The sequence below is a fragment of the Lytechinus variegatus genome, chromosome 11 (assembly GCF_018143015.1).
Source record: "Lytechinus variegatus isolate NC3 chromosome 11, Lvar_3.0, whole genome shotgun sequence".
In the NCBI taxonomy this organism is placed as follows: Eukaryota; Metazoa; Echinodermata; class Echinoidea; order Temnopleuroida; family Toxopneustidae; genus Lytechinus; species Lytechinus variegatus.
Window position 1 is genome coordinate 3,765,971 of NC_054750.1, and position 25,589 is coordinate 3,791,559.

The following is a 25,589-nucleotide window of genomic DNA, read 5'->3' on the forward strand; positions in this document are numbered from 1 at the left end:
CCAGCTGATCGTGTTTGCTCACTATGTACCTGTGCAGTGCGTCGAGCTCGCCCCTCGTCAGCTGAAAAACAACTCGACACCGCTCACTCTGCTGCTTCACTGTAGAGTCCCAGCCCACTGACCGAGGAGCACATCCACACCTGCGTTTCATGTCCCGGGTCATCTTGGTGATATCGCCCCCGAATAATATTTGTCGAGGAGTCTGACAACATGACAAACCTGTCGGGTCTGTATTTTCTGCAAGGGAACGCTGTCCTGCTTGCCTTTGCGATGCTGGTGTGGTGCTGTCCCACCACGCAGGTAACGCTGCATCGGGACCGCAGGGTTGTGGCGGTAGACGACCCCCTGGTTGACGGCGTCCGATCTGATGGCCACTCGAGCTCGTTGCTGGTCTCTGGGGTTGGAACTTCAGTCATGCCGTCGTCAGTCGTTGTCGACACTCACCGGCAGGTATACAACAGGGAGTCGGTGTCGGGTGGGACACGGTCGTCGGGGAATGACGTCCCCAGTGGAGTGTACAATTCCATGCATCTTGACTCCACGAAATTCCCGTCGGTGAGACCTTCCACAAGAGAAATCATTGAGAAACAGTGGGGAGGTGGGCCTAGAGAAAGTACAGGAAGGGGGCAATCGCCATCGGGACACACGCGGACAGGAGCATTACATAAATCAGGAGCCGCCGCCCTTGGAAACACCGGCAAAGGTGTCGGGAAGGGTACCCAAGAGTCGTCTGATCTACCTCCAGAGGCCGATGGAGGAGGGGGTAGAGGAATGGATGTAATTGGAGCAATACCAGGAGAAGGGAATAATGAACCATCGGAAAGAATCATAGACGACTCACCGATAGCAGGAGGGGGAATCGACGTCGACGGAGCTGTGAAATACGACGTCCCGAAGCAGACGACGTGTGAGAAATGCAAGAAACAGCGCGACGAAGAGCTCCTGGAGCAGTACGATCCCAACGCCCTGATGCAGCTTCGTATAGAATCCATCAAACGCCGCATCCTTGACAAACTCCGGATGGAACGCCCCCCTCAAGTCAACATGAGTTCAATCAACGTCCCAGCGCCTCTGTCCGAGGGTGCTTTCATAGCTGAAGGCGAGGAGGAAGTTAGGCATCATGTCCATCAAGTTCCCAGTGATGCAGAGGAAGATTACGATACATCGGAGGATTATTATGGAAAGACAACCAGGGTTATCATAACGGCCAAAGCAGGTGAGTTTATCATAAATTTCAACCATCCGAATATTGATCTCAATCATTTGATCAGATTGTCCTTATACAGGGCAGTCAATGTTGTTCCCCTCCTGAGCCCTGCTATGTTTAATACACTACCATTGAAGCAATTCTTTACGATTATACAGATCATAATTTGTGTTGAATTGAAAATTAAAACAAAATTCTATTAGGTTATAATCCATATTAAAAGACATTAGAAAGATACCAGAATTTGAACCAAATTTAATCGGATCTGAGCTTTCAGTGGATGTCTTTGCAATATTAGGCGATTAGTTTGAGGATCGTCTGAGTTATTTTCATGTCAGGAAAAGAAATGCCTCATTCAAATTGACAAATCTCTTTTAATAGTAAAAACAAACAATCCATTCATGGTGCCATACAGATTATGTGAATCATCACCATTATCACCTCCACCATCGTCATCATCACCGTCATTGTCCTTACCATCACACTCTCCACCTAATCCCCCTTTCCCTCCCCGCTCATCACGTCCCCTCCTCTTCATCATTCATTATCATTATCATTCATTATCATCATCGTCATCACCATCATCATCATCATCATCATCATCATCATCATCACCATCACCCTCATCATCAACACCATCATCATCATCATCACCATCATCATCATCACCATCATCATCATCATCACCACCATCATCATCACCACCATCATCATCTCTTTGAAAACGGATTTAATAGAATGGTGGAAGAATCACGCTTTGAACTTCCAAGCATTGGTAAAACATCACGTGAAATTGTGAAATGGTTTTCGTATGGATGCACTTTGCAACAAACTATAAAACTCGTCCTGAAATCCATTTTCGAGCAGTGACTACATAACGAAGTTTAAACGAACTATGTTCATTATGTGTAATCAAAATAGACTTTGAACATCATTGAAGACTCTTCGACAATGTCATAAAATTTGCACTTGAACTTGTTCACAGATCTACACAAATATTGTTGTTTGCCATCCATTATCTGATTACAGAATAGTCATCATGATAGTAGTCTGATCGGCAGAGCGCATATAAACTTTGGACACGAACCATCGAGATGGAATTATTCATTTAGACATGAGAGATTAAATCATTGAATAAATTAGCTTGAGTTTTTCTGCAGATGAGAAAACACTTTACTAAAAAGGCAATATCAAACTCCACTTTTCATGCTTTCATTGTTTTAGTGAGAAAAGGGAGTTATCTCCTGGGCCCCGTTCAATGAAGAGGCACGTTGCCATTACTGTATTACCGGCAAAGAAATTATTAGTTGATTATTTTGATTATATTCTGAGCCATGTTACAATTGTAGTTTCCACGATTGCCAAGTTACCATAGTTGTAAGTCCTCTTGAAATGGTACCCTGACTTTGTAAGCAAAACATATATTTACAAAAAGTGATTTGTTAGTTTTGATTTTTTTAAAGAAAAGGTTCCAAGACATTAACCCTTAAAGGTCAAGTCCACCTCAGAAAAATGTTGATTCGAATCAACAGAGAAAAATCAGAGGAGCATAGTGCTCAAAATTTCAAAAAAATCGGATGTAAAATAAGAAAGTTATGACATTTTAAAGTTTCGCTTATTTTTCACAAAGTAGTTATATGCACAATTTAGTCTCATGCAAATGACAGAATCGATGATGTCCCTCACGCACTATTTCTTTTGTTTTTTATTGTTCGAATTATATTATTTCAATTTTTGTAGATTTGACAATAAGGACCAACTTGACTGAACCATAAAATGTAAAGCAACGGTAATTCAACATGTTCAGGGAGAAATAAAACTTTGTTTCACAGGACATTAAGGAGAAAATTAGAATATTTCATATTTCATATAAAAAATCAAAAGAAATAGTGAGTGAGTGATGCCATCACTTCCCTCATTTGCATACCGACCGGGATAAGCATGTAACTGTTTTGTGAAATTAAGCAAAACTTTAAAATGTCATAACTTTCTTATTTTACATCCGATTTTGATGAATTTTCAGTGTTATGCTTGTTGGATTTTTCTCTTTTTATTCAAATCAATTTTTGTTGGGGGTGGACTTGTCCTTTAAATAGAGCCCAGTTATTTGCAGCAGTTGTAGTTGTTCAAATATCAATCAATGATAAACTTTTCAGCTTATTAGGATTTTATTACCTATTGACGTGAAGTGCTTTTATAACTTGCATTACATTCTGGAGCAAAGTATTCGATCCACATTATACTTTCCCTGCATGGCTCGAAATTTTTACCTTAGAAACTACATTCCTGTGTAATGTACCAGGATAGAGATTTTCTCGGAAATTTCACATTTATTGATGCCAGTCAAGCGTTTTACAACTGTTTTTTTTTCAAGCTCGTATGAGAATGAAACATTCACAGGAATTTTTTTTCTGCTTTTTAGATGGACCACGTACTACATGTACATATGGTCTTGTTAAATAACTTGTTAAAGTTGTGAAAGTTTTCTCTATTACTTGTTCAAACCTATAAGTCTCTGTCAACCACACTACCTTCTTACATTTCTTTATTATTTCAGCAACAAAGATCTACTTACTCTCTTCGTTCTACTGCTGCTCCTTCCTATGTAATTCAAAGTCCAGAAAACAGGCCGGTTTCAACTCCTTTCAATCTCTTGCCCCCCGACTTTGGAACAAACTCCCTCCATCTCTTCGAAACCTCTCTTCTCTTAACCTCTTCAAAAAACATCTCAAAACACATAACCATAAACCTTAACTTGTCTTATGCAATTAACAGCGCTTTGTATTCTCTGGAAAAAGCGCTATATAAATCCAACTATTATTATTATTAACTTGTAAAAGATTCAGTGGTCTAGCGATCTGGTGAAATGATTCGAAGCCATGTTGATAACCCTTCTGCTCCTCTTTGGTATGGTATTAATCCCCATCAGGTCCCTCAGATAGGACTTCAAGCCATCGGTCGTCTGTTTACTTTATAACAATTATCATATGCTTCGTTAATAGTCGGATAAAACAACTTTCAATGAACCATTAAAACCACATTAATTTTAAAATGTTTTAAAGTAAGGTCTTCCCAAAAATATAGTTCGAACTTCAATTTAATGGTCCCAACTGGTGAATTTGTATGTTTTTTTTCTCGACGTGCATGCCACGGAACGTACTAGGATCAGTAACAATATTCTTTGGTAGCATTCTGGACTTTGATATTTGTCTAAGGATGGCAAGGATTTCCCCATCATTTGACTCATGTCATTCGAAGATACTACAGTCACGGGATAAGCTTCATGACAATGGTTATACAAACCATATAGTTATGGAAACACAGCGACTGCTGCACTTATCGTAAACTGGGATCGAAGTATAGGAAAAATTAACTTACATTTTGTGGAAATTTATGGAGCTGTAATTGCTTGTTCTTCTACTGACAATGATAATTTTTTATTTACCCAGGGTAGCCACTTCACCTCTTGTGAATTGTTTTCCAAGCGGGGTCCTGCACAGCGTAACGTTATTATTACCCGTTTTCTTTTCTAGCACGTCGAGCGCCTGACAAGAGTGCAGAAGGTCCCCATTTCTCGGCCGGGGATCGAACCCATGACCCAAACTCGTTACCCCCTTTAACAGCTTCAGGTTGACAAGGGTGTAGTGACCGAGTGTAGCGACCGAGAAGGAGAATTTGTTATTTTCGCATAAAATATTCAGCATTTTGAACTAAGCTTGGTAGAGGGTGTTTCGTTAAGCTTGTTCGAAAGGAAAACACACGAGGTGATCCGTACGGTCGTTAAAAATGAGATTTCTTTATTTCTTGCATCGATGTAATCGAATATAACACCACAAGGCCTTGCCATCAGATGCTTCATAACAATAATAGCATTCCGCCATTTTTAATTCAAGCTTGGTATTCATGTTTTTTTTTTATTTCTTAACAAGGTGTATAACAACAATTTGCAGTGAAGAGGATGCTATGTTATCCAGTGAAAGAAGCATTTTCAGCCTATATAGGGTATTGTAGTGAAGGGGCACTTGTACGCGAGGGAGCGTAGCGATCAAGCCAAAAATAGCTACTTGAAGTAGTGGCAGGTCCTAAATAGACCTACTACGATCCCCATCAGACCCCATTTTCATTTCAAAAGGTAGGGGTAATGGACTCATTTTTTAATTTTGAATGTTTTATTAAGTGTATATTTTAATAAACAATGAGAATGGGTGGGAAGCATGGCCTCACGTTCGTATCCTTGGCTAAGCTAATGTTTGAGTATTAATGAAAAAAAATCTATTTCTTGGATTAGATATTGAAATGATTGTAAACTAATTCTGAAGTTTACACAATACAAAATGGAGAGATTGAATCGGTAGTTTGCTCATTGCACCATTGCTCATAGGACAAGTAGAGTGTAAAAAAACGTAACAATCCCCCAAAAATACATCGTTAAAAGCGAAGTAATTACGAAATTAGTAACCTTGATTTATAGACAAATTTGGGCATGGTGGTTACACTGTAAATTACAAATTTACCATAATTATGATAATCGTAAGTTCTTTATGATAAGGTCCCGGGTCGATGTTCTGGAATCAATAATTACATCCCATGCAGTGATCTATTCATAAACTGAATAATGTACTAATAGCATTACAATAATATATTTATCATTTTATTGATTTTCTATTATTATGTTTTGCTATTTTCCCACTTTCTTCAAAGCCCATAACAAAAAAAAGAATGAGAAATTGAGACTTAAAAAAAAACCACGACTTCTCCCAAACTAGTGCTTTAGACAGAACTTATACAATAGTAATAATATTATAAGAATAATATATAGCATATGCGGTTTTGATGATTTTAATCTTGAAATTCCCCCCATCTTCTTCAAACTCTTTAACGAAGTAGAAGAAAAAGGGGAGTAAATTAAAAACAACAATTTGACCCAAACTGGTGCTTTAGACAGAACGTACACAATGAATGGTGACAAAATAATTTTAAGTGGCCTGAAATGATTGATGAAACTGCCTATTTTTCTGGTCATTGAATAACTAATCTCATTATCAGGCCTTAAGTGACCCAGTAACCTATGAAATGTGACAATAATAATAATAAAAAAATCCCCAAATCTCAGCTGATCCGGGCTAATGCTTTACCTGTGTGATTTGTCCAGGCACGCACACGAGACACAGGTGAGATGACAATCGCATCTGTTTACCGACGATTATCTCTGCTTTTTTAAACTTTTGTACTGGGTTGCCATCGCTTGGGGAGCGGAGCAATGCAAATAGAAAAACAACCCTTTCTTCCCTCAGAAAAAAAATGTACAATTGACTCGATATCAAAGCAAGAAACCAGGACCTTTGTTTGCTGACCGTATTTTTCCTTCTGTTTTTCATTTTATCTGCAATCTGCGCCCTCTTCTTTTGCTCTTACACTCTTTTGAACAGATGCGCTCTACAAAGCACCACATTTGAAAGCTTTCGCCATTAGAAGTTGATGTATTTATCAAATCAGATAAAAGGTAGAATTACGACACAGCCAGGGTCTCTTGACACGAGATTAATGCCAAATTGTATGCAGCATCACCTGGAATGGTTAACAGATAACAAGGATTCCATCAAAATATATTAACCGTTAAACGCTGAAAAATACAGCATTTGTATGTTCCAGAACAGAAGGCATTATTGTTTGTAAGAGTTGTTTTTAATCTTCCGAAAGCCCCCATGATCTTTGGGTAAAACCTATTAATCTCTGTTATGCATAGAAACCATATGATATACCAATTCTAGAGCACAAGAGAGTCTATTGTAAGAAGTGATCACAACACAATACAGATGTCATTATTCTATAAAAGCGAGTGTTTATTTGTTATAACAGCTGTATTCCAATTCATTACATAGGTTGCTTTTCGTGCTCAATATTGAGTTTGCATTATCATTTATTTATGATATCAATAATAGTACCGACGACCAGTTGGCCTCGCGAGATTATTAATTGCATAAAAACATGATAAATACTGTTTTGACCGTCTTCTCATTGCATTGTAGATACAGATTATCTACCTTTTCTTGCTTTATATTTATAAGATTACGGATTACACTTTAAGTATCGTTCCTTGTCTATCCTTTAAAAAAAATTGGTAGATTAAATGAGGATATACAATATCTAATAAAAATGGCCACGATAATCAATGAATGACAACAAAATGAAACATTTACAAACTATTAAATTATGAGAGGCCTGTTTAGCGCAAAACCATATAAATGTCAAATTATCCGTGCTCAAACGCTAAAATGGCTGTGTGCGCTTCCATGCCTACTGAATAATTATGATTATTGGTATTATTCAATGGTTTCATAATATTAATACTAATAAACCGAAGAAAACAATATTTAATATAATAAAATTCTATATGGCTATTGAATGATATTATTTCATTGGTTTCGTGGTATTAATACCAATAAACTGTAGAAAAAAATATGATATAATAGAATTCTCCTCTTTTCGATAAACGTTGTAAGGATTTACATGAATTTGCATTAAGCGTTCAAAACCACTAATTTGGTAAAGCGTTTATTCCCATTTTTATCCGACAGTTACCATAGTAACAATTATACAACAGTGCTTCTCAACCAATCGAAATCAAGGAAAGTAGTCAGATCTGAAAAAAAAATAAATGTCAAGCGACAAAATAGCTGAAGCGCCCCTGCGGAGTAAATTTATTCCTTGAAACAGAGGGCCCACGACAGTTGCTACGCAAGTGAGGAATGTTTGGGGAACGTTTCAGGGAGGGGGGGGGGGGGTGGCGGACGTTTTGTTAACAAGTCTGACAATTACCATAGAAACAGTGTTTCGTAGCCAATAAAAATCAAGGAAAGTTGTCCGACCTTCAGACATGTCAAACTCAACTACTTGTCAGACGCAGGCATGAATGACAATGCTCACCGATGAATGCATTGTACATGGGAACGTGTTATAAATATCTAAGCAGGGAAATGTTAATGAGACTCCATGATGCATTAATATTCATGGAACATGATCATAAATATACTTGAAATCAAATACACAAAACCAGCATTAGCTGATTTTACTTGATTATACGTTATTAAGGACGAAGGCCCCCAGTCTGTAGTTATGATAGGGCGTATATAGCAGAAGCCTCGTGACCACGTGACCACACGGACCAGTGGTTAGAGCATTGGACCCATGATGGGTTGTGGGTTCGAATCCCCGCCATGTCATTGTCTCCTCTGTGATAAAAACACCCAGGATTATTTTTGACTTCTACAAGGGCAGGCACTAGGCCTACGCCTGATAAACTTGGACAGGAAATGTTTCCTCTGTAATTTGGTATATACCAGCTTGCCATTTAGCAGCAAGAACATGCCGAGTTCCTATACGGGAGCCATAAAACAGATACAGAAACGGAAAGTTTCAAGCCAGGCTGTCAATTCCTACGGGAGTGAAGTTCTGGATTTTGTTTTTTCTGTATTCGTAAATCGGGGAACATTTTCTCACCTGAACCGTCGTAAACCTTGAGCTCGTAGTGGAACGGTGTTATGTTGTAATTGGAAACATGCGAACCTTGACACGATGGGCTTCATAGTAAATCTACCCGGGCAGGGACAGACAACCTACTTTTCTCCAAGGTCATTACCAAGCGATCAGAATCTGAACATCAATGTGTGCTGCTATGTAGGTGGAAACGCGAGCGCACCCAGACATTATCGAATGAACTCAAATTCATTCGATCAGATGAATGAAAAATATCGAAGGTCAAATGAGATGAAAAGAGTAAAAAAGAGTAAATGCAAAAAACAAGCGAATCCACAAAACTGGCAGTGTTTAATTTCTCAAAGCTTGATTGATTAATGATAAATAATAATAATAATAGTTACATTTTATATAGCGCTTTATACTCCTAATACATGTATTTTACATTTTAATTATTTCCCCTCAGGGGCGTCACTAGGGGGGAGGGGGGGGGGGGGGTGAGTGCGGAAGTACCGAACAAAAAGTCGTCGGCGGAGGCCGGGGGGGGGTAGGGTGGGGGTGGTGGAGGGGCTTTGAGAAGGGCAATAATTTGTTCTTGTTTGTCTCCCCCCAAATTGCACCCCCTTGAACAAAAGAAAATGGTGACGGCACTGCCCTGTCGTCGGTTTCGTATCGGGCAAAATTTATATGAAAAAAGTTGCGAGGGAGCGAAGCGAGCTAGCAAAAAAAAATCGATATTTTTATTATAAAAAATCAAATTTATGTTAGATTTCGACATAATATTCAGAAAATAAAATTATCTTTCTCCCTTTTCTCATTACTTTTCTTTCATTTTCCTTTTCCCTTTTTTCTTGGTTGTGAAAAATGGGGAGGGGGAGAGGAGGCAATTAAGAGCCCCGTCACTGATCATGTGCCTATTGGGTATTTTCCTATCGCAATTATTTCAGTAAGGTCTTTTAATTTAATAAATATAAATCTATATCACTGGGTGAATGTAGGCCTAGTCAAGTTATCACTCTTATTTCCAATTTTGACTAGGAATGGCGGTAACTGAGAGTCGGGAAAGGAGTCAAATTTATTCTAGATTAGATAGATAACTAAGATTCTGATTAAAATTGACTTAAATGGTGTAAATCAGATAAAAACTACTCCGAGTCTAAGTAACTTGAATCCCTATAGTCAGTTTGACCAGAAACATATAGTTGATTCCCAAATGGCGCCATTCCGCGCCAGATTTTACAGTAAAGTAAGTGGTATGGGCAATAGATGAAGACATTGCCAGGCCAAGGAAATTGAATATATTTAATTATTAGAATTTATTTAGACACAAACTGGTGAAACGTTTTTTTTTTGTGATTACAAAAGGATGTTTTGTCGGTAAATGAACATTGCAAATACTAGATACACTTTTTTGTTGCATCTCCGGAAAAGACGATGAATAAATATATTGTTTCTCAGAGATTGTGTAAAAAAACTCACTGCTTCGAAGATCACGACAATGCGAATGCTTTTTTAATGCTTCAAATTGCTGCCGCCTTCTAATGAATTAGGGCAGAGCTTTCTGGTTCAAAAGTTTCAAACGTCTTGGTCTGGTAAAAAACATGAATGATATCACAAAACTGTAACCTGGCTTTTGAAATTTTAAACAAATATTATTTTGCACGGATTCCAAAAGCTCAATCTTGTCACGGTTCATCGCTCAAACATTAATAAAGTTCTGTTTTGCTCAAAACTGATATTTAGATATTTTAGAGTTCAAATAGAAATATTGAAATAGTGAAAATTAATAAAAGGATAAATTCTCTCCTGGTTTTGTTCCCTGCATGACCTGACCTAGATAGGAAAATAAAGGGATGAATAAATAAATCATGATTCACATCAGGTTGCTTTTCTTCGAAGGGGCTACTCAAAGATACGGGTTTAAATGCTGAAAATGCATCTTTGCTCTCCATTAATTTCAGATTAATTTCGGTTACCATAATGTCACCTTCATGACGAGTAATGCATATTCCATTAGGTACATGATATTAGAGAGTACAGTTGACCAGCCATACAAGCTCGTATTCTGAACTCAGTTTTGATTTAAACCCTGGTATAAAGTAGTATGAGATATAGCCATAGACATGAGAGATAGTCAATTATGACAAGTACAGTACGTTAATTTAATTTTGCAAGCTCAATCATAAACGACTGGGATCAATCAGTGAAATAGTTCTCCTTATTATAAGTAAAGAGCTAAGTTAAGATAGGAAACATAATGTACGTGCAATTTTGAAATAATAGTTGGCCAAGGTGTCAATTAATATATATTTATACAGTACATACAGTACATATATATATAGCGGAAGAAATTTTCCAAAAGCCTCGTAACACTGGTGGTCATTCATAGTGGTGAGGGTCAATATAGAGGAAAAAATGACTACGAAGTGGTCGTTGCTCCTTGCTTCTCCATTTAATCAAGCTTTCGATCAATGCATGATCTTCCTCAGGACTATAAATATATAAACAAAGTACAAATACAATACAATAATATAATAATACAATATGATGGCCTCTAAAATAATCTAAACATGCTTCACGGTTACTTATAATTATTAATTATTTTGCACTATATAAACAAGAGAACATATTAAGTCTCTTATCATATAACATGTTTTCTGTCTGCATTTCCTTAGATATGTTGGCATCTATACATGTATACATTTATAACAAATCTATATATAATTACATAAATATCTCTTTCTATAAATATATATCTTTATCTGGCATTTGTCAAAATAAGTCCTTTTATAATATGTTCTCTTGTTTATAATTCCTCATATATGTTGACTCCTACACGTGTATACATTTATAATAAATCTCTGTATATATATATATATATATGACAATTGTAGTAATATAATTACATAAAATTAATATCTCTTTCTATAAATATATATCTTCATCTGGCAATTGTCAAAATAAGTCTTTTTATATCATATAATATGTTCTCTTGTTTATATAGTGTAAAATAATTAATAATTATAAGTAACCGTGAAGCATGTTTAGATTATTTTAGAAGCTATCATATTGTATTATTATATTATTGTATTGTATTTGTACTTTGTTTATATATTTATAGTCCTGAGGAAGATCATGCATTGATCGAAAGCTTGATTAAATGGAGAAGCAAGGAGCAACGACCACTTCGTAGTCATTTTTCCTCTCTCTCTATATATATATATTAACTGACACCTTGCCTTGTCTAACGAGTTGTCAGATCTGACCACTTTTCTTGATATTTAATTGGCTGAGAAGCACAGTTACTATAGTAACCTGTCGGATAAAACGGTACATTTCGGTTAAAACGTCCGAAAGGTCCTTTCATGAAACGCTCCCCTGAGAATGATGATGTCACCTCTGGGTCGTCTAGCCCCCCCTTCCCCTTCTTCCACTAAAAAAATAAATAAAAAAAAATACACTGAGGCCGCCCTATTGATATCTACTTTAGATAACGAAATACAAGTACACAAAATATACAGTATTCTCTCTTCTCCTCTTCTAGCTTCATTTTCTACTCTTTTTTCCTATTCATCTCTTTATTTCATTTCCATTCAAACATAATACAAAGTAAAATAAATGGGATAAAAATATAAGATTTACAGTTGAGAGAAAAGCAGTATTAAATAGTGCGTATGGATATAAAGGGGTCCACTAAATGCAATGCTTGTAAAATGTGGATTCCCATTGAAAATATAAAACTCATTGGGTGCTTTAGATGACACATGCATGCGTATCATATACAGTGGCTCTCATTACAACTATTTATATATATTTAAAACCCTATATGGGTATTTATTCAAAATCACACCACATATGCGGTAATAAGAAAATCCAAATATGACATTCAAATCAATGAGACATCAAAAAAGAGAAAAACTTAAAGCATGATATATATCATATGTTTTGGTAGGTTGTGATACTGCTTCTCACTATTCATATCGTCTTTTATTCTTTCATAAATTAATATTTCTTTTCAAGTCAAATTCACGACAATCTTTTCCTTATTGATTTCCTATAAGCATACACCTATAAATACACCAAAAGACATTATAACTATAAATATGTGTCCCTTTAATAACGGGCAATGAGACAAGAAATAAGAGACAAGTGGCGGATCCAGCCATGGGCACATCCAGTCCATGCCCCCCCACTTTGAGAGACATAAAAACAATTTAGTGAGGACCCTTATTTTAGCTTGTTCTTACATTAATCACCAAAAATTCCCCCTTTTGGAAAATCCTGGATCCGCCCGTGGATGTGATGCAGGCAAACCTAGCTCCTCGGTGTAGATTTAAAAAATAATTAAAAAATCAAATCGTCCTTGAACGCGAGCTGGTGTGATTTTTAATGAAAAGGTCTTTTGAATTAGTTAAAACCCAATAATTCTATTCTATAATTTTCTGTTTGTGAAAGGGTGTGACCTAGTCAAACCTTTTCGTCATCAGTCCATTATGTTTGTAAAAATATTGGGACATTGTGCGAAAGAAAATTGTTGTTCCTCTCTGGGCGGACGAAAAGAGATTACCAAAGGTTGAACTTTGGATGCTCTGTTGGAACACGAATAATAATTAAGATCTTTAGAGCGCAGAAATAGAGCTGAATTATGCGTTCTACGTGCATGTGTGCGCGAGGTCGTGGGTGTGGGTGTGATAGAAGAACGGTTGTGTTATTATTAAAAGTCTACTACTCCCTTACTAACCTCAATGTTCCAGATTTAAAAAAACATGAATAATGAACAACGATTTTTTTTGGGGGGTCAAACATGAATTGAGTTGATCATAGAACCACATTATTTTTTTTCTTTTCCAATACATAGCTAAAGAGATTTTAAAATTCCACTCTGAAATACTATTTTAACTGGATCCACGTTCTCCTATATCTTTAATTCGCTCCCAAATCAGATAATATCTTAATAAGAAAGTAAACATATGTTATTTTACATAATTATATTTATTTATTCCCCCTCTCATGACGTTAATAAATTTCCCTTGTCATTTAAAAGAGCTTTGTAACACATCCTTGACGAAAAGGTATCCATTTTGGCATGAAATACATCTTTTACAAGAATAGGCTTTATTATCTCTCTGTCATCCTCTGTATTGGCCACTTTCTTCCTACATATTTGGCAGCTTTCAACGGACGTTTGACGGGGGTGATTCCACCATTAACCCAAAATCAATATTTTGATAGGAATTTAGCCAAGTTATTTTGAAGGTCAATGCCTAACCTTCCGATCAGATGTTCTCCTATAAATAGGAGTGTACTCCCTTTTGGAGTGCATCAAACTTTGAACGTTGGCAAAGTTTAGTATATAAAAATGTAAATTGCCACTTGGTCTCTGAATGCACTGAATTGGTCTACAACCATTTGGTCTACGTTCAGTTTGTTCCAATCCCACGTGGTCTAATCTTGGTCTACTAACCATTTTGTCTAATGGTTTCGGCTAATTTTCTAATTTTACTATTTGAAGACCAAATTATTGTTATAGCTATTTCCACTTCCCTGCCTAAGTATTGTCGGTTTTGGGATGGCTGGACATACTGACTAATTTCCAGCTAGTTCAAATTCAAGTTTATTTATATAAAACCCTCCAAAACATCACATTATAATAAAAAAATTAATATACATACATTGCATATGAGTACATAAACACGTATCAATTGGACTACAGCATAGACATGCTATACGGTTTGGTTTTAAGGCCCTTTTAAACATGTTAAAAGTAAGGTACGTGAGCGGGGCCCAGGAATACTTAACATGATTTAATAACATAAAATATAGGAAATATAAAATACAAGAGAGAGAGAGAGAAAAAAGTTTTTATAAGGTAAAAATGCTAAACTGCTAGACTGGAAACTATTTACAAACACATATACACGCACACCTACCCACACATGCACATGCTCAACATTAATGAGTAGGTCGTCAACTTAAATGTAAGAAAGTTCTTAACATATTGAGGGAAAATAATCATAACCTTTCCAGTAAGAAAGTTTGGGAAAGCCAATTGAACGGAAAGACTTTTTCTATTTTTCATATCAACAGGCAAACTATTCCATTATTTTCATTCTAGTCTAAAAGGTTTAAACACATATAAAAAAAATCTTTATTTTAACATGCTTATAACGCTTTTTGTCTTACATCCACTTCACGTACGGCAATCGAGGGGGGGGGGGCGATGTGCGTGTCCCCTTCCCCCTCGATTTAAAAAAAAAATGACAAAAAGAACTCACCTAATCACCGCTTATGATCCACTCGGTCTAACACCAATTTATATAGGATTAGATGAATTTTAGGTCTACATAAACCAAATAATCTTATGAGAAAGTGCGTAAAAGTAAGTGAATGAAAGGCAAATTAGTCCAACTCCCATTTTTATCAAGTTTTCTACGAATCGTTTAAATTTATTATTATTTTTTTTATCTTCTTTGTTCAAGATGTTTATAATCATGATCTTTACTGTCACAGTTATCATAAAGTAGTAATTCTTATGTCAGTTTTTCTTGTCCTTTTATCATTATTGCACCACTGGTGTAATTACATTTGTTTTGCCAATTGACTTTTTTTGCCTTCTTTCTTCATATTATTTTCAAATGAATAAAGAGTCACCAATGTGTCATTATTAAAGTAGTAGTATCTGTGAGTAAATTATGATAGAACGTCGATAATTGGAGGTTTGTATTATGGGGATCGCTTTTTTTTTTTTTTTTTTTAGATTTTTAGTTTAGGTTGATGCTTTAGCTCTGAATCCATTGTAATAAAACTGCTCACTTTTTAGGTTGTTACTTTTATGCTTCCCATACTGTGACTATCATAATCTCTACATTTCTGTTCTTAACAATGCAACAATGTCACCTGAACATGCTGGATGTCAAGATTGTTAACAGATATTAGTATGGAGAATGGGACAAGGACTATGAAAGATATTTGCATTAATGTGATAACATTAATCATTATCATAATCAAACATGTTTGACCTACCTTAATTTATTGGCATTAGGCCTATATTATTTCGGGTGAAAAACCTTTTGGTAATAAGTCAATCGTTCAGATAGGTAAAACAAACCAAACTATATATAAATTTCTGAATAAATTAGGAGTATCTATTGATAGAACGTTCATCTGCAAATTATTATTATTATTATTTTCATTATTATTATTATCATGATTATTAAAATTATTATTGTTAAAGTTATTGTTATTACTATAATTATTATTGTCATAATTATCATTAATATTAATATCATCATTATTATTATTACCATCATCATTAGTAGTAGCATTATAATTATTTTCCATTATTATACTGTACTCAGTAGTAGCACCAGTAGTAGTAGTACTAGTAGTAGTAGTCATAGTGACATTTCTAGGATGATAATGACAATATGATAGTGAATAATAACAGCAATGTCTGACTTGAACCGAATCGAAACTATGCCCTGAACGTTCACTACTTTAAGACAACAAGATGAACTACACCTGCAAATGATACATATATGTTTGCTTTCATGATGTGTTCTTCTTTTCATGCCCCAGTTCGGTGATTAAAAAAGCTATCCCTTAAAACAATGGCATGTGGGATTACTCACTCGAAAGCGATCTATTTTAAGAGCAAAGATCAGCTGTGTTTGGTGACAAGATAACTGAGGACAATTGATATTGTCATCATGGACTTTGCGTTTCTTGATTTAACACTGTTCCAATCCAAAATAAATATAGTGATTTGGAATTGATTTCTTCGTAAAGTATATTGGGTTAATTACAAGGATTCGTCATGACATAATGACACAAAGAATGTTGGGTATGTCCTTCTAGTCCATGAAGATGTTCAATCATCGTCATTCTTTATTTTTCTAATTATTATTATTCGCATTATCATTGATTATTGTTTTTATTTTTTATTTTTATTATTGTTATTTTTGCACAGATGGGAAATACTATTCACAAATAATTATTTTTTTAGTTCATCAGAACCTCAATTATTAGTCAAAACAAACAAAAGGCGACCTAGTGATCAGTTGCTTTGCTCCCTCGCTTAGATTGCATTATTTTACAATAATTTCAGATATACCTTCAAGGGGGAAAAACAACATGAGTAGGGCCTACATGTTTGTAGATGTTGTGGATCAATATTAGTTCAGGAAATTTGTGCCAGATAGTATAGCTACAGCCCCCACTGAATGCTCGTCCAGATTTATGCAACTGCCATGACTGCGATGGAGCATGGACCTTCAGGTCCATGACTGAAGCAAGGTCCGTGTACAAATTTTAAAAGGCCAAGTTGTGGAAAATGCTCCATTATTGCATGTTACATTTTTGTGCTATAGATTTCCTCATTTTGAATTAAAGCAAGAACGAAACCCTGGCCATTCGTAGTCCAATCGGTCGCTTCCCTCCCTGGTTTATGACAAACATTTTAGATATCACCTCTTAGGAAAACTTCTGCAAATGACCAGGGTCCCGTCTTACAATGAGTTTCGATTGATCCGATCAATCACAGCTACGGACGGCCAGCAACGTCAAAATATTTTTTTGATATTGTGCATAATCATACATTCGTCATTCTCATGGAATTTAGTGTGATTCTTTTTGTTTACTTAGGAGATTGTGCAAATTTGCTGTAGAAAAATTATGGTACACACTAAGAAATTCAGGTTCAATTTTACACCCCTAGGGATGCACAGGCTTGTCCCTATACGAGTACCCCTATAGGGGTGCACACGTGCAACCCGAATAGGGGTGTACAGTGTGCACCCCTATTTTTGGTGTCTGCACCTTAGAGGGTGTACACGTCTACCATTCAGGGTGTATAATGTACCCCCACAAAAAGATTGTCGAGACTTCCGGTCCATTAACATTCTGTATCGATTTTTTTAGTTACCTTGGTCATGTTGGTTGGGACTCGAACTCACCTCGTTTTATCTGTAGTCAAGATTCTTCCAACCATAGAACTCCATGTTCCAACTCTGCCAGCGAGAAGCGCTGAGAGCGGATGAGGTCCCTAGCGATATGATCCGATTCTTTTTTTTCACTTGTGCTTATAGTTGTGGTTCAACTATAGCTCTATTTACTGTTCAACTATAGCTCTATTCCAAATGTATACGTAATCAAATGTGTTTTTGAAACAATCATCATCATCACATAAATATTAAAAAAATGATTTCACTCAGGTAAAGTGAAATGCGTTAGTGCATTGTTATTTCGGGTAATCTTCTATCACAAATCAACTTAATCTATACCATATACGTCTATCAGCAAGGCTGGTGGGGTGCACGCAAATAGTACAGGGGTGAAAAACAGACACGGGCTCTCACATAAGAGCTAACTTGCACCTCAATGGTTTTGCGAGGTGTACACTGCAAAAACCCCGGTGTTGATTTAACACAAGCCCGGAATCTATATATGTCCGCACCAGAGAAGTATTGAAATTACACCAGTTTGGATTCAAACCGATGCTGTGATAATTGGTTTGATACATGCGTACACTGCAAAAAAAAATGATTTCACTCAGGTAAAGTGAAATGCGTTAGTGCATTGTTATTTCGGGTAATCTTCTATCACAAATCAACTTAATCTATACCATATACGTCTATCAGCTAGGGGTGTACAGTGTACAATTTTGCGAGGTGTACACTGCAAAAACCCCGGTGTTGATTTAACACAAGCCCGGAGTCTATATATGTCCACACCAGAGAAGTATTGAAATTACACCAGTTTGGATTCAAACCGATGCTGTGATAATTGGTGTTTGACCAAAACGAAACTGGTGTTGTTTAACACTTCTCTGGTGTGGACATATATAGATCCCGGGCTGGTGTTAAATCAACAACAGAGTTTTTGCAGTGTACGCATGTATCATACACCCCATTTGCATCGGGATGTGTGTATAGATGGATTTCCATACAGTTGAGACTGATTGGATCAATCGTAACTCTTTGTAAGACGGGGCCGGCCCAGTATTGGTATTAGTTCAATCGCAGCTCTTTTTTTTCAAATTTAATTGATTTGCTATTGTGATTGCATTTTAAGTGATATTACCCCGACATAGCATTTACTGAATACTGTAAGAACACATAAAGCCTACTTGAATTTTGAATAAATGAAAATGACGAAATTCAATGTGCTTGACAATAGGCCCCTGACACAAATCGTAGCAATGATTGTGGATAATTTTTCTACGATTGATTGCATTGACAGTCTACAATCAATCGTGAATATCAAGCTTACGATTAATCGCTACCCTGTGTGTTACAGGGCACTGGAGTGTGAAATTGGTCTAAATTGAACAGGTGACGAAGATTGAATGCATTTTTAGAAGATTATTGATAGGTAGCCAATCTAATGATCTCTGTTTGATTAAAGGATTTATTACACAACCTGTCACTCAAAGGTGTCTTATCAATATTTACTTACGCCTCTCGAATAATCTAAATTGCACTTTTGTTGTGTTTAGAGTAATCTATCTCTCTTTTTCTTTTGTCATTACTAACCTTAATTTGAACTAGACTTAGAATTCAACAGTAACTGTCAGTGGAGAAATCGCAATTTTTCGTCACATTTTTTTTTCTGTGAAAATATCGCAGAAATTTACAAAAGTCGCAATTAATTCAATTGCCACGGTGATGACAAAATACAAAAATCACTACTATCTATACGGTGGACAGTCATGTAGTAATTTGACAAGACATAATGTACTTTACTGACGATGATGGTGATGATAATGATAATAATACTATTACTAGTAATAGTGAGGATGATGATGGTGATAATAATATTCAGTAATAATGATAATAATGATGATAATAGTAATAATAACAATACTATAGTACTAACATTAAAAATATAAAAAAAATACCGTAAATTTCTGCAAGACTTTCAACCATAACTTATCATGGTTTACTGTAAGACGCTTAATTTATTGGGGGGGGGGGACTTAAGGATATTTCACCCCAAATTTAGACTTATCTTAGAAATTAAATAATAATAACCTTTACTGTTTTTACGATGTCTTTGTAAATATACAGCGCTTTTGAACACATTACGGGCCAATAGGTTCAGAAAATGTTAGATGCGCTTGAGGGAATGGTATGACCATTATTCTGAACTCGGGTTTGATATAAACTCTGGTCTAAATTAGTGAGTTAAGTAACTATGGATAGCCAATAGGTTCACTCTCCTATTACAAAGCTTTCGACCATTTAAAGGTTTTTTTAAGGGAATTTGAGACACAAAGATGAGGAAAAATAACCAAAATAATAAAAAGAACCAACTATGCAACAAAAACCTTCGTCAATGCAAGTGAAATAATTTCTTACATGCCGCAAGCCCGCATCAACATTCTTTCATTTGATACATGTGTAATATCAATGCGATACTGCACCCAACACATAGGCCTACATGGTCTCATTTCCCTAGTTGAAAATAATTTTGTGAGCTGCAATGTATATGATAAACGGAAGACTTGATGATGATGATCATAGTTCAGTACATCTTTTTTTTATATGTGCATGTTCCAGGATTACAAGAAAGTGCCGTTGGATAAACGTACGCGCTGCACGCGGTGCCAGCTGCTGCCAATTATTGACACAAACGTTATTATGACGCTTACGCAGATGCCATGTTATGAATGTCCGAATTTTGACGATTCTCAGTTCGCGTACCTGCTTCGGCTGCTGTTCGATGATCCTGGCAGGTTGGCTCCGCCTCCTTCTGCTGTGACGTAAGCATATGTTTAGGCCAACACTGATGTCGCCAAAAGCAGCGCAGCGTATGTGTACCAGTCCATTTTCGAAGACAATTTGAAATGTTCTAACTAGTACAATGAAGTACTGGCTCCTCTATTCTTTAATATCTTCGTTCACACTGTAAAAATGTATTAATCGTTTCTTCAATATCAATAAAAACATATGGTGAACGTTTATCGACTCATGTAGCTGTGCTTTATGAGGCAAACTTCCAAATTTCCTTTAAACAATAATATTGAACCAGTTGACAAATTCAAAATGGCTCTTGAAATTTACTTCAGTATGTATCGATTCAATAAAGTGAACTCTTTATTGCTTATTTTCTGGAGCGCACAGAGACACATTCACATTTTGTGGTATAAAAACTGACTATTATTATCATTGTTTTCATTATTATCATCATTTTGCATGTGTGCATGTGCTACACAACTGGCTGATGATTAACAGCTGCATGGAATTACGTCAGTGATTTTCGTAAGCAACATGGCGGCGAGTACAGCACGCAAAAAAAATACTGAACTGAAAATAACTACAAAACCGTCTAACAGCACTCTCTTTAATCCAGGGAATGTATACCTTTAACCATTTAATATTGTCAGTTTGGTAACCAAGTTTTTTTTTCTTTTCTCCTTCACTTACATCACAGAAGCACCGCCATGTCCCATGACTTCTATGGCATCGTCATGCTTTGAGTTCGATATATCGGGAATAGTTCGATCAAGAATCGCTTCAGCAGAAATCTGGTTGTACTGGAACGGTCAGAGTTCATCCACCTCTCCCACAAATCATACCTTGATAATCTCACAATTATCAGGACATGGATTGAGGACTAGTAGACCAATCTTAAATCACCAGGTTCCAGCCTCACAACCTGCGGGATGGATCACAGTCGACATCAAACACACTGTACGTAGATGGCGCTCTCATTCCCGCCTTGATCAGGTGGTGAAGATCACGTGTCCAACGTGTGACTCTAACGACATTTTACCTTTCGCGGCCGAAGAAAGCTACCGGCCATTCATCGTCGTTCGCGTCGCAGAGGAAACGACGTCGCGACGGCGACGGAACGTCAATTGCGACGCCAACACCACCGAATGTTGCCGTCAAATATTCCGCGTTGAATTCCAAGACCTAGGATGGGACTGGGTGATTTCTCCGCGTGGTTTCAACGCCAATTACTGTCGGGGATCGTGCGCAAGCTTTAACAGCCCGTCACTGACGCACACGAGCATCATGCACACGGCGAGATCGAAAAAACCTGAATACAACATTCCAAGACCTTGTTGTGCGCCCAGAAGCTCGGGGACGCTTTCCATGATCTATATGAACGAAGATGGCCAATTCTACACCGTGGACATGCCAGAAATGAAGATCCTTAGCTGTGGCTGTTCGTGAGGGCGCTATCCATTTCCGTCGACAGTGCTGTGTTCCTTTAAGTGTAAGGTCCTAAAATGCAAATGCGGTGCTTATACTGTATGAGAAAGTTTGGCATTGAATACATGACTGCACCGATAGCTTCCGAGCGAGCAGAGAGATACCCTTCTTCTCTACTCTGAGCAGGGATTGTTCGAGCCTCGGTACAAATCCCGCTGGTCGTGTAACTTCACTGCATATGGAACTTGAATCTAATTGCTTATTCAGTTTGGTACGAGTTCTGTTGATATTCATGTAAAGCATGTAAAACATTTGGTTGCGATTTCTAATATGTACTTTTGTCCAAGTTCGTATTAAAAGTCATTTCTTAAGAAATGGAAACGTTTTGAATTATAGGCACGTTAAGGTGAGCTCAGTTTCCTATCTGTATCCAATAGTACGAATAGGAACGTTCTATTGTTACGGATGCCGCGAGGGACTACCTGCTTTAAGCATAGTAGATTATGTCGAGGGAATATGTGTATCAAATTTACACAATCGAATTTGAATGCTAATGTTTAAAGCCATTTTATGTTGCATTTTTCTCAGTGGTTGCCATATTCCTTGATTAACTTGGGTGAATTTATTGGTGCAGTAAAATGTATGGAAAATCTCCTACCCTCCTTGAAACTTGTAAGGCAAGCAACTATCTTAGTTGTACCACTAAAGGCCTGTACCAAGATAAAGCAGCAATGTTGTTGGCTTATTATTACCAAAGGCCAGCATTTAAACAGGAATGTAATCACTGCGGAGCTATGTGTGCTATAGGGAGAGAGTGTTATGAAGATATTAATTTCAGTCTTTCATGAAAAGGAGCAAATAATTATTTAAGTGCTCTGGGAATTTATTTCAAACCAATTCTTTCCAGAATACTCAACATTTCTTAGATAACTAATTTTCTTGAGGGTACCATCAGTTCCTATTAACAGGGAAATCTAAAATGACCCCTTGAAGTTCCTCAATATCATCAGACCTTGCCATATATCCTTTGGTAATGATAATCTTTTATCTCTTGTACCTTTCAGAGTTACCATGGTTACATATAATTGTATACTTTCCATTCCAGTGGGTTTTTAAGGAAAAATAAAGCGAGTAGTCATTTCCGTGTGGGTGCTCCTAATGGCAATTTATCTTTCCAGCTTTTCCTTTACCTGATCACCTTATTATTACACAATGAATGTTCCTATCGTTATATTTTTCATGGGATTATGTTCCTTACCCATAATGACTAAATAACGAGGTACTTTCCCCGAAACAAAAATAAAATATGCTACTGAATTGGAGGAATTGAACGATTAATTTTGTGACGTAAGGTGGTGAGGTCACAGACTTGGATACCTGGAGAGTGTAATTCATTGTAAGAATCACAGTCTCGTAATGTCTTAGATGTGGTATGTTATAGTGTGATGTGTTTCGGTGATGGGGCAGAGTTAAGAGAAAGGTGTCGCACAGTGTAGAAACAGTGGGGCACAGTTGCATGCAGTCTGAACATACCAGAAAGCACAGTTGGAAATTATGTGAAAACGATTGGTAATTGATCATGATAGTTCATCTGTTGGTTGAAAATAGCGAAAAGTTGAACTTTAAGTTTTCCTTACGATTGAAAAACAATGTGAACGCGCTTGCAAAACGATATGAATACGATTGCAGAACAATGCGACACTACAGGAAAACAATGTGAACAAATATGGACAACGGTGTGGACACGATTTGAAAAAGAAAATGTGAACAGAGTGAATATTGAGTGTTCATACTGATTGTAAAGATATATCCGGAATAATACGGACTGTGACTATGTGACTATTCTGCCACGATATGGAAATCTTTCAAAATTATATTATCTATGCAAGTATAATTGTCGCATTGATTAATGATTTTATGAACACGGCTTCTGCTGTATAAACACAATGAATGTGTTGAAAAATGTACTTATTCATAATTATTGTCGATATAATCACATTATATGTGACTCTGTGTAAAGAGAAACAATTATTGTTTCGTGTTTCATTTTTCAAACGTACCTTACACACTGCGATAATTATTGATACTTATTTAAATGATTATTGTACCCCTCTTCATGTCGACTTAACCATGTCCCTTGTAAGCGCGGTGCTAGTGGTACTGGCATTAGCGTAGGGGGGGGGGCTGAGTGCCATCATGGACCTATCATCCATGGTGCCATGGACTCATCCCCCCTCCAAAAAATAAATCACAACTAAGAAAAAAAAAGAGAAAAGGGAAATATTGTGAATATTGGGTCAAAGTCTATCACAAAATCGGATTTTTGTAATGAAAAAAAAAATGTCAAAATGTTTGCCGTTCACTTTGCTCAATCAAAACATTTTACAAAATTTTCTTCATACAATATATCTGACCCCCTCAAAAAATTGGCTCATTGCGCCACTGGTTGCGGAGATGCTAAAATATAGAGATATGACTGAAATTTTTTGGTGAAAATCCTTTTCTCTTCTATTAGTTTGCTTGTTATCAAATCAGAGCCCCCTGTTTAAAATTGATCACAGGCCCCTATATACTTAATCCCCGCCTGATACAAAGAATATACGTGTATGCAATGCAAGTCGACTATAATTAGTGAAATGGTTCTTTCGTGTTTAGTCCTACATACAGTGGTGTTGGCATTAAATAGCAAGTGTAGTGATTATTTTGTTTTTTTATATTCATAGATGCTTATGTGTAAGCAATTGTTATCAAGCCTTTTTACGAATTCAGTATTTATTAGCTTTTAAAGCTTCGTATTTATTCACATTTTAACTAAGTCGCTCATATGTGAATCAAATGAACTGTATTTTTTATTTTGGTTTCATGCCACAGTGCTTGTGTATGTTAGACGTGCCAATTTGATTGGTGTAATGTGTGTTTGCTTTCAAAGTTTATTTTTATTCTCGTAATTTTATTAAGGTCCCGAAGCATGGTACAATCTTTTCAAGTAGGCGTGACACGAAAAGTCACAACATGGCATATCAAAATACATAGACTTATTATAAACTGGAGTTAAACACACACATTTATCTTTAAATATTGCTATGTTTCTTTAAACCTTGGAGTTCGAGGAAATAAGATCATGGCATTTTTTGATGACCACCCTTTCACCGTACACAGAAAAACTCTGTTTAAAATGCTCATATATAACAGTAGTTATCTCACAGTTTAAACAAGTGTTTAAAAGTTAAAACAACCATTCTCGATATATTGAAGATCAAACAGAAATTAAACTATTGTTTAAGATTTAAATAACAACTTAATTGTTGTATATAGGAATTGTTAAACAGTATTTTTATTGTGTGAAAGCCATGCAGAAGCTTAATAGAGACGCAGGGATATTATTCATCGTGACCTAAAATTTGCCTCTCAAAGCAGAAATGGCCGAGGCGATTCGAAACCATATGGTCCTTGAAAGAGAGCGAGAAATGTTTAAAAACATGTTTATTTCCTTTATCAACTTCCCTAGGCCTATATATAACGTTTTTATGCATAACGTAACAAATGTGATTAATATGTGATAGTTTCGAATCCTAAATATAGATCGATAAGTTTTTATTTTGGTTCAGTAATTTCGGTATATGTAATAACATGGATTATTGATGGGGGGGGGGGAGGTGTCGAGGTGCATGATAATCAAACATCTAGAGATGGATCATTTTCAAGATCTCTGATTCTGTGTCAATTATTATTATTTATGGTGAAAA

The 25,589-nt window shown here is 36.4% G+C and overlaps 1 protein-coding gene across 1 annotated transcript; it reads left to right on the top strand.

Annotated features, from left to right (window-relative positions):
- The first annotated feature begins 31 nt into the window (after positions 1–31).
- Positions 32–23,586, top strand: LOC121423913 (growth/differentiation factor 8-like). Its single transcript, XM_041619462.1, is given in 3 exon segments — positions 32–179; positions 181–1,216; positions 21,116–23,586. Coding segments are annotated over 3 exon segments (1,815 nt in total). The 5' UTR covers positions 32–149; the 3' UTR covers positions 21,865–23,586.
- The last annotated feature ends 2,003 nt before the right edge of the window (positions 23,587–25,589 follow it).